This window comes from Montipora capricornis, chromosome 10, assembly GCF_036669925.1.
Source record: "Montipora capricornis isolate CH-2021 chromosome 10, ASM3666992v2, whole genome shotgun sequence".
Classification (NCBI taxonomy): domain Eukaryota; kingdom Metazoa; phylum Cnidaria; class Anthozoa; order Scleractinia; family Acroporidae; genus Montipora; species Montipora capricornis.
The window spans coordinates 67,245,603-67,257,889 of record NC_090892.1 but is presented as its reverse complement, the minus strand read 5'-3'; the positions used below and the strand labels follow the sequence as shown (position 1 = coordinate 67,257,889).

The 12,287-nt window shown below is 42.4% G+C and overlaps 2 protein-coding genes across 3 annotated transcripts in view; both read left to right on the top strand.

The window, feature by feature from the left end:
* The window catches only part of LOC138019844 (uncharacterized), a 290,417-nt gene that overhangs the window by 39,182 nt on the left and 238,948 nt on the right, over nt 1-12,287 (top strand). The window lies entirely within an intron of this gene.
* The window catches only part of LOC138019802 (uncharacterized), a 38,112-nt gene that overhangs the window by 1,345 nt on the left and 24,480 nt on the right, over nt 1-12,287 (top strand). For both annotated transcript variants that reach the window (XM_068866693.1, XM_068866692.1), the window contains exon 2: nt 3,197-3,302. In XM_068866693.1, the coding sequence (XP_068722794.1) occupies nt 3,206-3,302 (97 nt within the window). In that variant the 5' untranslated portion in view covers nt 3,197-3,205. The remainder of the gene's footprint in view (nt 1-3,196; nt 3,303-12,287) is intronic.

The following is a 12,287-nucleotide window of genomic DNA, read 5'->3' as shown; positions in this document are numbered from 1 at the left end:
AGTAAAATGTTCACGGGTTTTCTGACTCGCAGAGTGAAAGCCGCCTTCGAGATCCAAAGACAAAAACAATAATAATTATTAGAATAACATTCTGTTTCTCTTGCTACTGCATTTGTTCACGAAAAAAATGTTACTTCCACAACAAATAATTATTCATTTAGCGACAAATATACCTGTCAAATTTTTGTCGTGATCGAAGTGTGGAAGTAACATTCCGGTGTCATTCTGTTTTATTCCAGAGTCATTCCACCTTGTTCCGGCATATTCTGGTACCATTCTCGTTCATTCTGTTTCATTCCGGTGTCATTCCGGTGTCATTCTGCCTCATTCCGGCATATTCCGGTTTATTCCGGTATATTCCGTTCCGTTCCTGTGTTTAGTAACGCCTGACGTATACAAAACATGGACCCCAGGTCCATGGACCACCACTGTGGACCCAGTCCATGGACCCCTTCATGGACCCCATCCATGGACCACCCCTGTGGACCACCCCTTATTTTGCAAAGTTACAAGCAGAGAAATCTTTGGACGAAAGAGAGAAGCGATACTCGCACTTATCTGGACAATTTAAGCTGGAGTCCATGACTACGATCTATGTCACGGCATTTCCCATCTATATAGACTATGATCTATACAGACTACCTGTTCCGCAAAAGAGATAAACACCCGGTAATATGACATCAACTTGCTGCTCTCATTCTTAACAGGAATATAGGGCTGCCGGCTGTTGTTCGCTTATCATGTTTACGGGCTACTGATTAATTAAGCAATTGTCACTTATAGACACCTATATACTATCAATTTCAAATTGGTGGCTCCAAAGGGATTCGTCTATAACCCGCACTTCAAATATACATTCATTTCGTTCATCAAGTTCTTCACCGGAACAAACGAGCCCAACAAATTGACCAGTGCGTTCAACCGTCCTCACATCGCAGGGGTCATGGGTTCCACCTGAATTTTTCAGGTTGCTATAAGAGAAAATTGCTGAAATTGTCTAGATAAGTGCAAGGACCACTTCTCTCTCTCTCTCAAAGATTTTTCTCACAAAATGAGGGGTGGTCCATGGACCGGGTCCACAGGGGTGGTCCATGGACCGTGTCCATGAAGGGGTCCATGGACCGGGCCCACAGGGGTGGACCATGGACCTGGGGTCCATGTTTTGTATACGTTCAGATAACACAACGAACACCAAATAAACTCAACTAACTTCTCTGCATTTTTCCAATCGCTGTCCGTGTTCTGCCTCTCTATGACTTTGTGATTTGTGTTTTGGTTTCGCATTGTTCTCTTTCGTAAATAGCTTGGCCTTCGCTTCAAACATTTTGTTGGCAGATATGAATTCGCTGTCTTGCAAAATGTTTATGTTTCGGCTGAGAGGAGCACAGGTTAGATGGCGATGAATGGCTGCTCTTAATTCCAGTCAATGCACTTGGAGTTAATGCTTGGCCCTTCTCTCTGTGTTGAACTTTCGCAGAATTTAATTCAAGTCCGTTGGACTTACTGTTTTGAGATCCACTGTAATTTTTCTTTCCTCACACCATTTCTTGAAATTTCTATCGAGTTATAGAAACATGAGTGAAAGTTTGGGGGAACGAGAAATGCTGTGGGGACACGAGCCGCAGGCGAGTGTTTCCACAGCTTTTACTAGTTCTCCCAAACTTTCACTTGTGTTTCTATAGCTTGATAGAAACACGGAATACATGTTTTCTATTTATTTTAGAAAACAACGCGATGAGAAAAAGGAAAACAACTTGTTAACTCTAATTATCAAATGTAAGTTCTGTGTCTCCATCGAGTTACAGAAACACGATTTTTAACCAATCCGCGGGCATATTTTCTTAGGACTGTTTTCTAATTGTCTTTACAAGTTGGAAACTATAGCTACATGTATACTTAAAACTCCCTCTGAAGCGAAGTAAAAAATGGACATCTTCAATGTCCGCGATTTGACAGTCAAGTACACAAGACCTCTTGCAACCTAAGGCAAGAAGACAAAAAAACATGCGAAAAAGATGTCATTGGCATTGCAACACTTGATTTGATTGATATTTTTCAGACCAATCACTTTATTGCTTAACTAAATTATAAAACGTTTGAATTATTTCATTAGCAATGTTAATTAAAAATAATTAAAATTAATTTTATTGTTGTGAAAGTCAATTCTCGCTAGAAATGACAAACTTTGGCAATTAATCGGAAGATTTCAGGCAGTAATCTTGCGACTGGGAGATATGGTCCAAAATCTGGAGTCTCCAGGATTATCCGGAAGAGTTGACAGCCCTGTTAGCAATCTGAGATAGAACTATCTGCAAAGTTAAAAAAAAAACCCTTGGGAGCCAATTCAGAGCTGCCTTAATTTTTTCGAAAAAGGTTTTATATTGCTGAAAAGTTTGGGTAATTTTGGGTTTAATCATTTTAACCTACACTGTACATTACATCTTAAGCATGGCATATTTGAGCCATGGACGACTAGATGCTGATGTTTTAGCTATGGCATCACATCAGTCTATAGTTTGGAGAAAAGTGTCTTAGTAGGAGTATTGAGACACCTTGATGGCATGAAGGCAAGTTAAACGTGAAAATCCCTCACATTTCGTTGCTGTCCATGGCTCAAAGTGCGTCAGTTAGGTATTTCCCAACCTGGTATATTAATTTAAAAGCACTGAGACACATTGCATGAAGTTCACATTCCCCACTTTTCTGACTTGTAGTAATAAACTTTCCAACCTCCTGCAATACAAGGAGTTTATTACTCAGGGTACATGTATGCCTTTTGGAACGGGGGGATATGTGTTGAAGCCTTTATTTAGCTTTCAAAATAAATGCTAGAAATTCTGAGGTCTAGCCTGTCTGGTAATAAGAAACCCCTAGAAAGTGCTCCTTCATTATAATTGCAATTACAAGCTTGCTGCCATCCATGAAGTAACTAAAGATGCCAGAAAAATCATCCTTGGCCATGCATTGCTTTGAAAATTATTGTAAAGCTAGTGGTCTGAAGTCCCAGATAAAACCTGGAATGACTCTGCTTTAAGAAATTAGATCTTTAAAAATAATTTTAGGTGAGCAGGAAACCCTGATGGATGGTGGTTATGTCATAATGATTGATATTGTTTTTCTACATTATAAATGCAAGTAGGACATGTGGACCCCCATCTTTATTATTTATATCCATCTTTTGTTTTCTTCTACACAGTGATGGAAGATGTCGAAAAAGCAAGGTCAGAGGCCTGCAAAGGATGTTCTCAAAGACAGCTTTCGGGAAATATACGGGGGAAAGAAAAAGGAATGTCAACATTCTGGTAAAGTGTTTTACTACCATTAATATAACAATCATGGTGTTGGCCTTGTAAAATAATTATATAAATATTATTCAGTCCAACCATTCATATTCTGCTATTTGAATTAGGCTTCTTAACTGTGTGTTATATGAGATGTTAAAATTAAATTAAAAAACTTTGAATAAGGACTTAAATAATTGGTTCATTATTGTTAACATGTAAAGTACAGTGTATCTCAACAGTCAGTTATGCTTGAACGTTCTGTGACAATAGTCCATTAGATTTCACAGCATATCCAATGGGCCATATTTCATTTTCATCTCATCTCTTGTTAAATGCGAAAAAGAGGATATAAAATGGGCACGGCCAGGGAAACAAATTTTATCTTCAAGTAAGTGCTGATGGTAATCTCTCACGAGTGACTGCAGTGACTGTCAGATTTGTATCCCCGAGCGGCCAATTTTTGCAATGTTTTAATTTGTTTATTATGTAGATACTGATGAAATGTCCAAATTGACAATTAATATTATATCACAGTATGTGTGGAATAAAGGACTGGAAGTAGTCTTTGTTTATGTCTTTTCCCTTCTTAAGTCTACCATCTTCAGGTGATAAAGAGCTAATAATTGTAAGCTACTTTTAGATATTAATATGTTGTATTATCATAATTAAACATGTGTGGTCTTTTTACATGGTTGCAGTGTTGGGATAGCTGAACATGCGTATAATTGATGTTTTGACTGTTGAACAAAAATTACAAATTGAATTGCAAAGCAATTGTTATTTTTTGCCTGAGTTCTACTGGCATTACTAATTCAATCTGTAACTATGGCCGAGCTTTTCACATGGGAATTAAGAGGGTTCACTGTAGCAGCTCTTTGCAAGATGCATTTATAAGTATTTTAATAGACTCACCATGCGTCACAGATAACTCCTTCGTGTTCACACAAAACATAGATTGAGGTGATACTTGTCAGTGGGAAAAGGTACATGTACTAAAGAACTGTGTTTCTTGTGGATACCAAAAGAACAGTGCATCTTTCCAATGGTTGAAAGGAATTCACCTGTGCCTTCTAATCCTTTGAGTTCTTCAACTTCTCCCAGTTTGAACTTACAGGGCATCATTTTACACTCCAACTCTAAACAGAGACCAGACGGGTGCATGAAACTAGCAGAATTGGCCATTCCTCTTCCGATCCCCTCTTTATTATTTCCTGCCTTGTTATCTAAGACATGCGGCCCCAGCAAAACAAAGACAAAGTGATGATGTCACACAAAACAAGTTTTTTTACAAATCACGCTCAAAGATGGGCTATGTTTAAGTCCAAAATATAATGCGTTCACATGCACATAAAAAAGCTACATTGTATTTTGTGAGAGAATCACAAATCACAAGTAAATAAAGGATTAATTCAGCATGTGCTAGAATGAGGAACACCGGAACATCACGGAACATCCTGGAACACCAGAATATCATGGAGCACCCAAAATAATAAAGACCAACAAAAAAGTTAATTTTGAAAAATACAATTTAAAAAGGGCTTTGGTTTTCTGCTGACCAAAACATTGTTACAGATCGCCATCTTGATAGTGCCTCCCAACATGGAGAGCGTTGAGTGAATTACAATTAATCAAGTCATTTACCAAATTAATGCAAATTATCCAGCTATGATCAACGCAATCCTTGGTGATTTTATCTGTCGGCTTTCTCACAGCAAAGTTTTTGGTTTAATTTTAATTACAAACCTTTTACTTGTGTATAGATTTTTTTTCTCCATTTTTTTTTTGCTTGTACAATTGATGTACGAAGTGAAAAACGAATTTTAAAAAACCGCTAATTTTCCGCATAAGTGATGCCAGTACTTTAACATGGGTATTTGCGCTTTCCATGCTTAAAGCTTGGCCATCTGTCATAGGAACATAACACACTTTGAGAAAGCTCTTCGTCTGAGTGATCACTACCTGACAGGTTAATATTCCTAGGGGAATAACTTAATTAGCCCCAGGACTCCACGCGTTGGCCAGCTTGTCAATTTCAGTGAAATATGATCGTTTTGTTTAGCTCGTTTTTTCGTTCGAGTCGTTTGTTCAACGTGTCTCCTTTTCTTACTTTTTCTGCATGGCTTCTGCCGCCGGTAAACGCAAGGTCAAGGCACCTACCTTACCGACGGGTTTTGTTTACGACCTCCCTTCACTGAGTCACCCGCCTCACAGCGCTCCAAGTGCAAAAAATTCGCCTCAAGACGACCTCACTCTACCACGTGGCTCGCCGGTATCCATGCCGGGAAATTCCCAGAATTTGGAGCTACTTAAACTTCAAATAGAGAAACAGCGTCTGGAAATCCAAGTCTTGGAACTGGAAGCTCAAGCCAAGGCCCGATCGCTATCGTCTCCTAGCAGTGTTAAACCGGCAGCGATTCCTTCGCTCGACACCGTTCGTTCCGGACACAATGCCGGTAAATCCCAAGGTCAACTTGACCACAACACACGTATCACTAATCCGCAAGAGTGGCCTCATTTGCATGTCCCATTTGGTCTTGCTAGGAAAAAGTTTAAAGATCTTACAACTTCTGAATTTGTTTACGGTTATTTAGACATTGTTAATTCCGAACCACCTGAGAAACAAGCCGTCATGACGCGACATCTGATGTCCTTAATGCGACTCGCTTCAAAGTATAATTGGCCCGCTGTTCTTTCCTTTCACGCCGCCGTGTTACATCGTATCGAGGCCGGCCTCGCCAACTGGGGCGATGACTTCAGCGAGATAGAGCGATTCAACATCACAGAATCTCAGCGACTTCCCAACACAACACCGTCAGCAAATAATGCCATAGTCCCAGGTCCCAGCAACCGCTCACGGTTATATTGCCGCGAATGGAATCGCACTGGCACTTGTCACAACACCAGTCACCAGCCGGGTGTGGAACACATCTGCGCTTACTGCAAACTCTCTGATCATACTATTGCATCTTGTCCTACTCGACCACCGCCTTCTTCAAACCGTCCCACACCACCCACGTCTGATTGACTAATCATCTCTCCTAACTCTCCCAAACACTCTCCATTATCTTCGACCTCACCTTTTGCTCCGTTACCTTCGTCCGAAGTCTCTCCCGTTTCCGTTTTGCCGTCTGGTCAGCCTTCGCTCTCCAGTTCCCGTTCGTATGCCGCCGTTGTTCGCCATATCCTTTGCTCCAAGTCGTCTTACCCCAACGCCTTCGGAGCTCGTGTTCTCGTTCCTTCGAAATTGAATATTCCTTCGTGGAAATCCGCTCTCGACAAGTACTCCGATTCTGTAGTGGCCCTTTTTCTCGCATTTGGTTGGCCCATCAACTACCGCTTCAGTTCCGTTCCTACACCTTCCAAGTCTAACCACTCCTCCGCAATCCGTTTCCCAGATGCTATTAACTCCTTCATCGCAGCCGAAATTTCTCATGGGGCCACCGCTGGACCATTTCGCCAGAACCCTTTCCCGTCGCCGCTCCAAACCTCACCGCTGCAAACTGTCCCCAAAGATGACTGTAAGCGTCGCGTCGTTTTGGATTTGAGCTTTCCCCCCGGTGCCTCCGTTAATGACGGCATCCCCAAAGACTCTTTTCTGGACGAACCTTTTCATCTTTCTCTTCCTCGCTCCGCCGACTTTGTCGATCTCATCATCGCCAAGGGCCCAGGATGTTTCCTTTTTAAGAAGGATTTGAAGCGCGCGTATCGTCAAATCCCTGTTGATCCTAGGGATTACAATTTACTCGGTTACCACTGGAATGACCTTCTATACTTTGATGTGGTTCTTCCCTTTGGCCTTCGTTCAGCCACCCTCGCTTGCCAACGTACTACCAACGCGATTGCGCACATTTTCTATTCCGTTTATCATCACCAGTGCGTGAATTACATCGATGACTTTGGTGGCGTAGAGTCCTCGCACGACGACGCTCTTCAACCCTTCCAAGAACTTGAAACCCTTTTCAACTGCTTGGGTCTGGAATCCTCCCCGGGAAAAGATTGCCCTCCTTCAACTAGAATGGTTTTCCTCGGCCTCATTTACGATACTGTTACTATGACTCTGGAAGTTCCTGAAGACAAGCTGTCACGTGCCTCCGCCCTCATTCGTCTTTGGCTCAGTTCCCCACGCACCACAAAATTTGATTTACAGTCACTCATTGGCAAACTTTCCTATATCTGCGCCTGTATCAGCCCCGGAAAAATTTTCATGCAGCGATTGCTTTCTGACCTCCGTCGCCTACCCCACAAATCTTCCAGCTTCACGCCCAGTTCCGCCCTGCTAGCCGATCTGCGCTGGTGGAACGAGTTTCTAGCCGTTTACAATAGAGTCTCTCTTTTCCGTTCCTCTCCTTGGATTGACACGACTGTTCGTTTCTGCACCGACGCCTGCATTTCCGGCATTGGCGGTTTTTTCGACGGTCGTTTCTTCCACTCCTCTTATCCACCTTTCATCGACACAGCCTTGCTGTCCGTCGCGTCGCTCGAAATGTTAGCTGTCATCGTTAGTCTCAAACTGTGGTCCGAAGAACTGCGTGGCCAGCGTATTTTAGTACGAACTGACAATCAAAACACTGAACTTGCCATCAACACCGGTCGCTCACGTGTCCCTTTTGTTCAATCCTGTTTACGCGAACTTTGGTGTTATGCTTCCCGTTTTGATTTTGAGCTTCGTGCCCTTTATATCCCGGGTCACCAGAATACCATTGCTGATTCTCTCTCTCGCTGGGACAATGATCCACATTATCAACACATTTTCTACGGGGCAGCTCATCTTCATTACAACACCTTAACAGAATATAGTTGCTCTTTTGATTTGTTTCGTTTTGACTGCCAGTGGTAATCACCTCTTCATTTTTTGCCGCGTTCATCACTCTAGTCAGTTTCTCCGTCAAATCTCACCACACCATCAACAATTATCTCAGCGCCCTGCGGCGTCTTCACGTCTTCTGTCCCTTGGATGCTTCAGCCTTTGACGACATTCATGTCAAACTGACTCAAAAAGGTCTGGAGAAGTCCATGATTCACATTCCCCACCGCACAGCTCCTCTTACGCCGTCGATTTTGTTTCATTTCCATGCCCACCTTAATCTGCACGACTCTGCCCATTTAGCCTTGTGGTGCGCCCTTCTGGTTGGTTTCTTCACCTTTTTTCGCACAGCCAATCTCGTTCCTCAGGCGTTCGACAGTTTCTCTCCACAACACGTCTTATCTAGAGGCAGCGTCCACTTCAACGATTCCGGCGCCTGTTTTACAGTCACCAGAACCAAAACTCGGCAAGCGGGTGATACAGCCCTTGTCGTTCCAGTTCCCCTCATTCCCGGATCGTCGCTCTGCCCAACCACCGCTCTCAAGTTATTACTGAGAATGGTTCCTGCCCCTGACGCTTGTCCTCTCTTCACTTTCGCTTCTACCTCGAACCAACTCACCTGCATTACGGCGAAGTCCCTCAACGACGGTATCCAGCATTTAGCGTCCCTTATCTCTTTGGATCCAAAGGATTTCACTGGTCATAGTCTTCGTCGAGGCGGCGCTACCTTCGCTTTTCAGTGCTGAGCACATTCAAACCTTGTAGTCGTAGTTTGGTATTTATAATATTTTATCACTTATCTCCCTTGCCATACCCCTCTCGCACTCTCCTTTTTCTCCTTTGAATCTCTTTGGGCCTCTTTCTCTCTGCTTGGGGTCTCCTCGGGCCCCTTGGGTCTCTCGGTTTTCATTAAAGATGCCCAAACAGATTTTCTGTCTCGTTTGTCTTTGTGTGTTGCGTCAGGGGTGTGACAGGGGATAATTGTTAATATTCCTAGGGGAATAACTTAATTAGCCCCAGGACTCCACGCGTTGGCCAGCTTGTCAATTTCAGTGTAATATGATCGTTTTGTTTAGCTCGTTTTTTCGTTCGAGTTGTTCGTTCACCCACCCTTGGGGGGCTCCTCGGGCCCCTTGGGTCTCTTGGTTTTCATTAAAGATGCCCAAACAGATTTTATGTCTCGTTTGTCTTTGTGTGTTGCGTCAGGGGTGTGACAGGGGATAATTACTAAAAATCACCAAGGACTGAATTAATCACAGCCAGTTTGCATTTGTAAATGACTTGATTTTAATTCATTCAACGCTCTCCATTTTGGGAGGCACTACCAAGATGGCGATCTGTAACAACGTTCTGGTCAGCATAAGACCAAAGAGCTTTTTTAATTGTGTTTTTAATAATTTATTTTTGTGTTGTTCTTTATTATTTTGGGTGTTCTGGTTTAAACATATTATGCCAATTAAATCTTTCATGTTTCATGGGGAAATAATTGTACAGCCCCAATCAGGCTAATCACACAAAAAGTAAAGGGTACTTTCAAGCTGTCTCAATGGAGTGGAATCAGTCTGACCTACCCATGGCATTTAAAAGCTTCAAACAATATTGCCAGCTATTCTTTGAAGGCCCTTTAAGCATACAGCAAGAGGAAGTAAAGGCGATCCACCCATATGCTACTTTGGATTGTTGAGGAACGGCAAAAAATCTCCTGGTTTGTTCAACGAAGAACAGACCAAAACTGAAACAATTTTTTCAAAGTTGGCAAGATACTGTGTATCTATATAACCCAAGTAAAATTTTTGGATTGCAAGGTACCACCTGCAAGGTTTCGGGCAAACTGATGACGAGAGAGTGTGGATTTCAGGTGTAAGATATCAGACAGTGGAGAAATGCCGCTTTAAAAAAGCTGAGCTCAAAGAGCGTTTGATTGAACTTGTAACTTATTTTTGGTACTCATGAACGGAAGGTACAAGAGGTTCTTTTCGGAAGAGATGAAAAATTGAAATGCAACAAAGCAGTGTACATGCCAGAACAAGAGAAGCTACAATGAATGACATACTGAAAATCCCCAGAACAACAAGGAGAGTTGGCCTGTATTGACGAATGCTATTGAGCAAAATCTAAACCCCCAGTGTGGAAAATGTGGACTGATAGCCACAGAAAAAGTGTCCAGTTCAAGGTTCAAGATGTAGAAAATGTAATCAGTGGAACCACTGGGAACGGGTATGGAGGAACAAACAAACACGGGGTGGAGAACCAAGTTTGAGCCTCAAAGGCAATCTGTAGGCCAGAACCCACAGGATAAGGCAAGCCAAGGCAAGGTACATGCAGTAGGAGAAATAAACTCTGATTTTGAACAACTATGCCTCGAGTCAATTCAGGTTGACAGTTCTGATTTTAAACCCGCAGTAAGAGATGAGGCTTTTGCCAAAATCCAGTTAGGTCTACCACATAATAATCATCCCAACCATGCGCTCAAATTGAAGGAAGATAGTGTTGCACAAGGAAATGCTCTGCCCTTGTTTTCAGGCCAAGTGGATGATGACGGCCTTCCAACAACAGCCAGCCAGATCAAGCTGCACACAATGGCACACAAATACCACAGTATGGAGTGTGCTCTACATGTATTAAGAGTGCATTCGATTCACCCTATTCTGGAATAAGAATACGTGGAGTGATGATTTAAAACGGTATGCTTGGTGTATTGAAGCAACAAGGCTAATGAAGATATGTTTAAAATAGCATTTTTAGCTGGTGTTTGGCAAATTTAATGTGAATCTCCATAAAAACAAAGGATTTATATCTTCTATTCCTTGTCTTCCTATACCGGAATACAGTCAATCGAATGCACCCTGAGTGTTCTTATGGTGACAGGAAAACTGATGCAGTCTTCTTTGTTACTGATGTTACCGGCCCCGCTATCTGTGGACTACCCACCTCTTGCCAGCTCTACCTGTTGGAGGTACTTTTCCGGCAATTAAGGGTAAAGTGCGTTGACCTTTAACTGTTATACCTTGACCGTTTTGAAGGAGCTGGAGACTTAAAGGGTGAATACCACATTGTCACTGACCCTGTAGTTCATGCACCTCGGAAATGCCCAATACACATTAAGGATGATGTTAAGAAGGAACTTGATGATATGGTCAGTCAAGAAGTTATTAAATTGGTGATTGAACCCACAAGTCAAATTTGTCTTGACCTCAAAGATCTTAATCGCATACACCAACCCTTGAAGACATCACTCGCATGTTCAAAGAAGCTCAGTATTTTGGGTGCCAGTCATGGTTATTGGTTTGTAGTTCTCGATGAAGAGTCTTCCTACCTACAACTACCTTTAATAGCCCATTTGGCAGATTCAGTTTTACTCTCCTTCCCTTGGGGCTCTGTGTTAGACAAGATATTTTTCAACAGAGGATGGGCTTCATCTTCGATAAGTGCTCTTGAAAAGTTGGTATTGTCGATGACATTGCAGTCCATGGCTCTACTGGATGCTGGTTGCATGGCAACATGGGCATGTTTATAACCTGGACACGTGCATGATTAAAGAAACAAAGATTACTGTAGAGTCGGTCATGTAATCCACATACGGGATAATTATGAAGAGAGCAGGAAAGTAGTAGTATTGGATTTGTATTTGTTGTGTTTTTAGCTAACCCAATTCCATTACTAGGGCTAACGCTCACATGGTTTACATGGGTAGAAAACAGCCCTTCACATTACCCTACAATAGTTAATTCTGTTGGAACATTTTAAAGGACTTCTAAAGCAGTGGAAAGATGGTGACGACAGAATTAAGGACAAACTGAATAGATGGGAGTGTATAATAATATTAATGAAGACTTCTAGAGATGCAGGAGCCAGGGTGTTTTGGAACAGAAACATAGCCTGCTGTTATAACATTGTTTTAAAGGACTAGGGTCGGTTGCTGGAAGCTTGGTTAGTGCTAACCGTTGGTTAAGAGGTATCAAAACCTATAGGTTTTCATGGTATTTTACCCTACCCGGGTTGCTCGAAGCATGGTTAGCACTAACCAGCCTTTCGAGCAACCCGGGCCTGACCGTCAATATATTAATAATTACTATCCAGGAGCCTCCACTAGTGGAAACAGGCTCTTAGAAGGAAAGGGTATCCAAGGGTGGGAAATCATGTCAACCCAGCCACGAGCCCCCTTCTGGAAATGGAAGGGGTGAGTTAACGCTAATAGA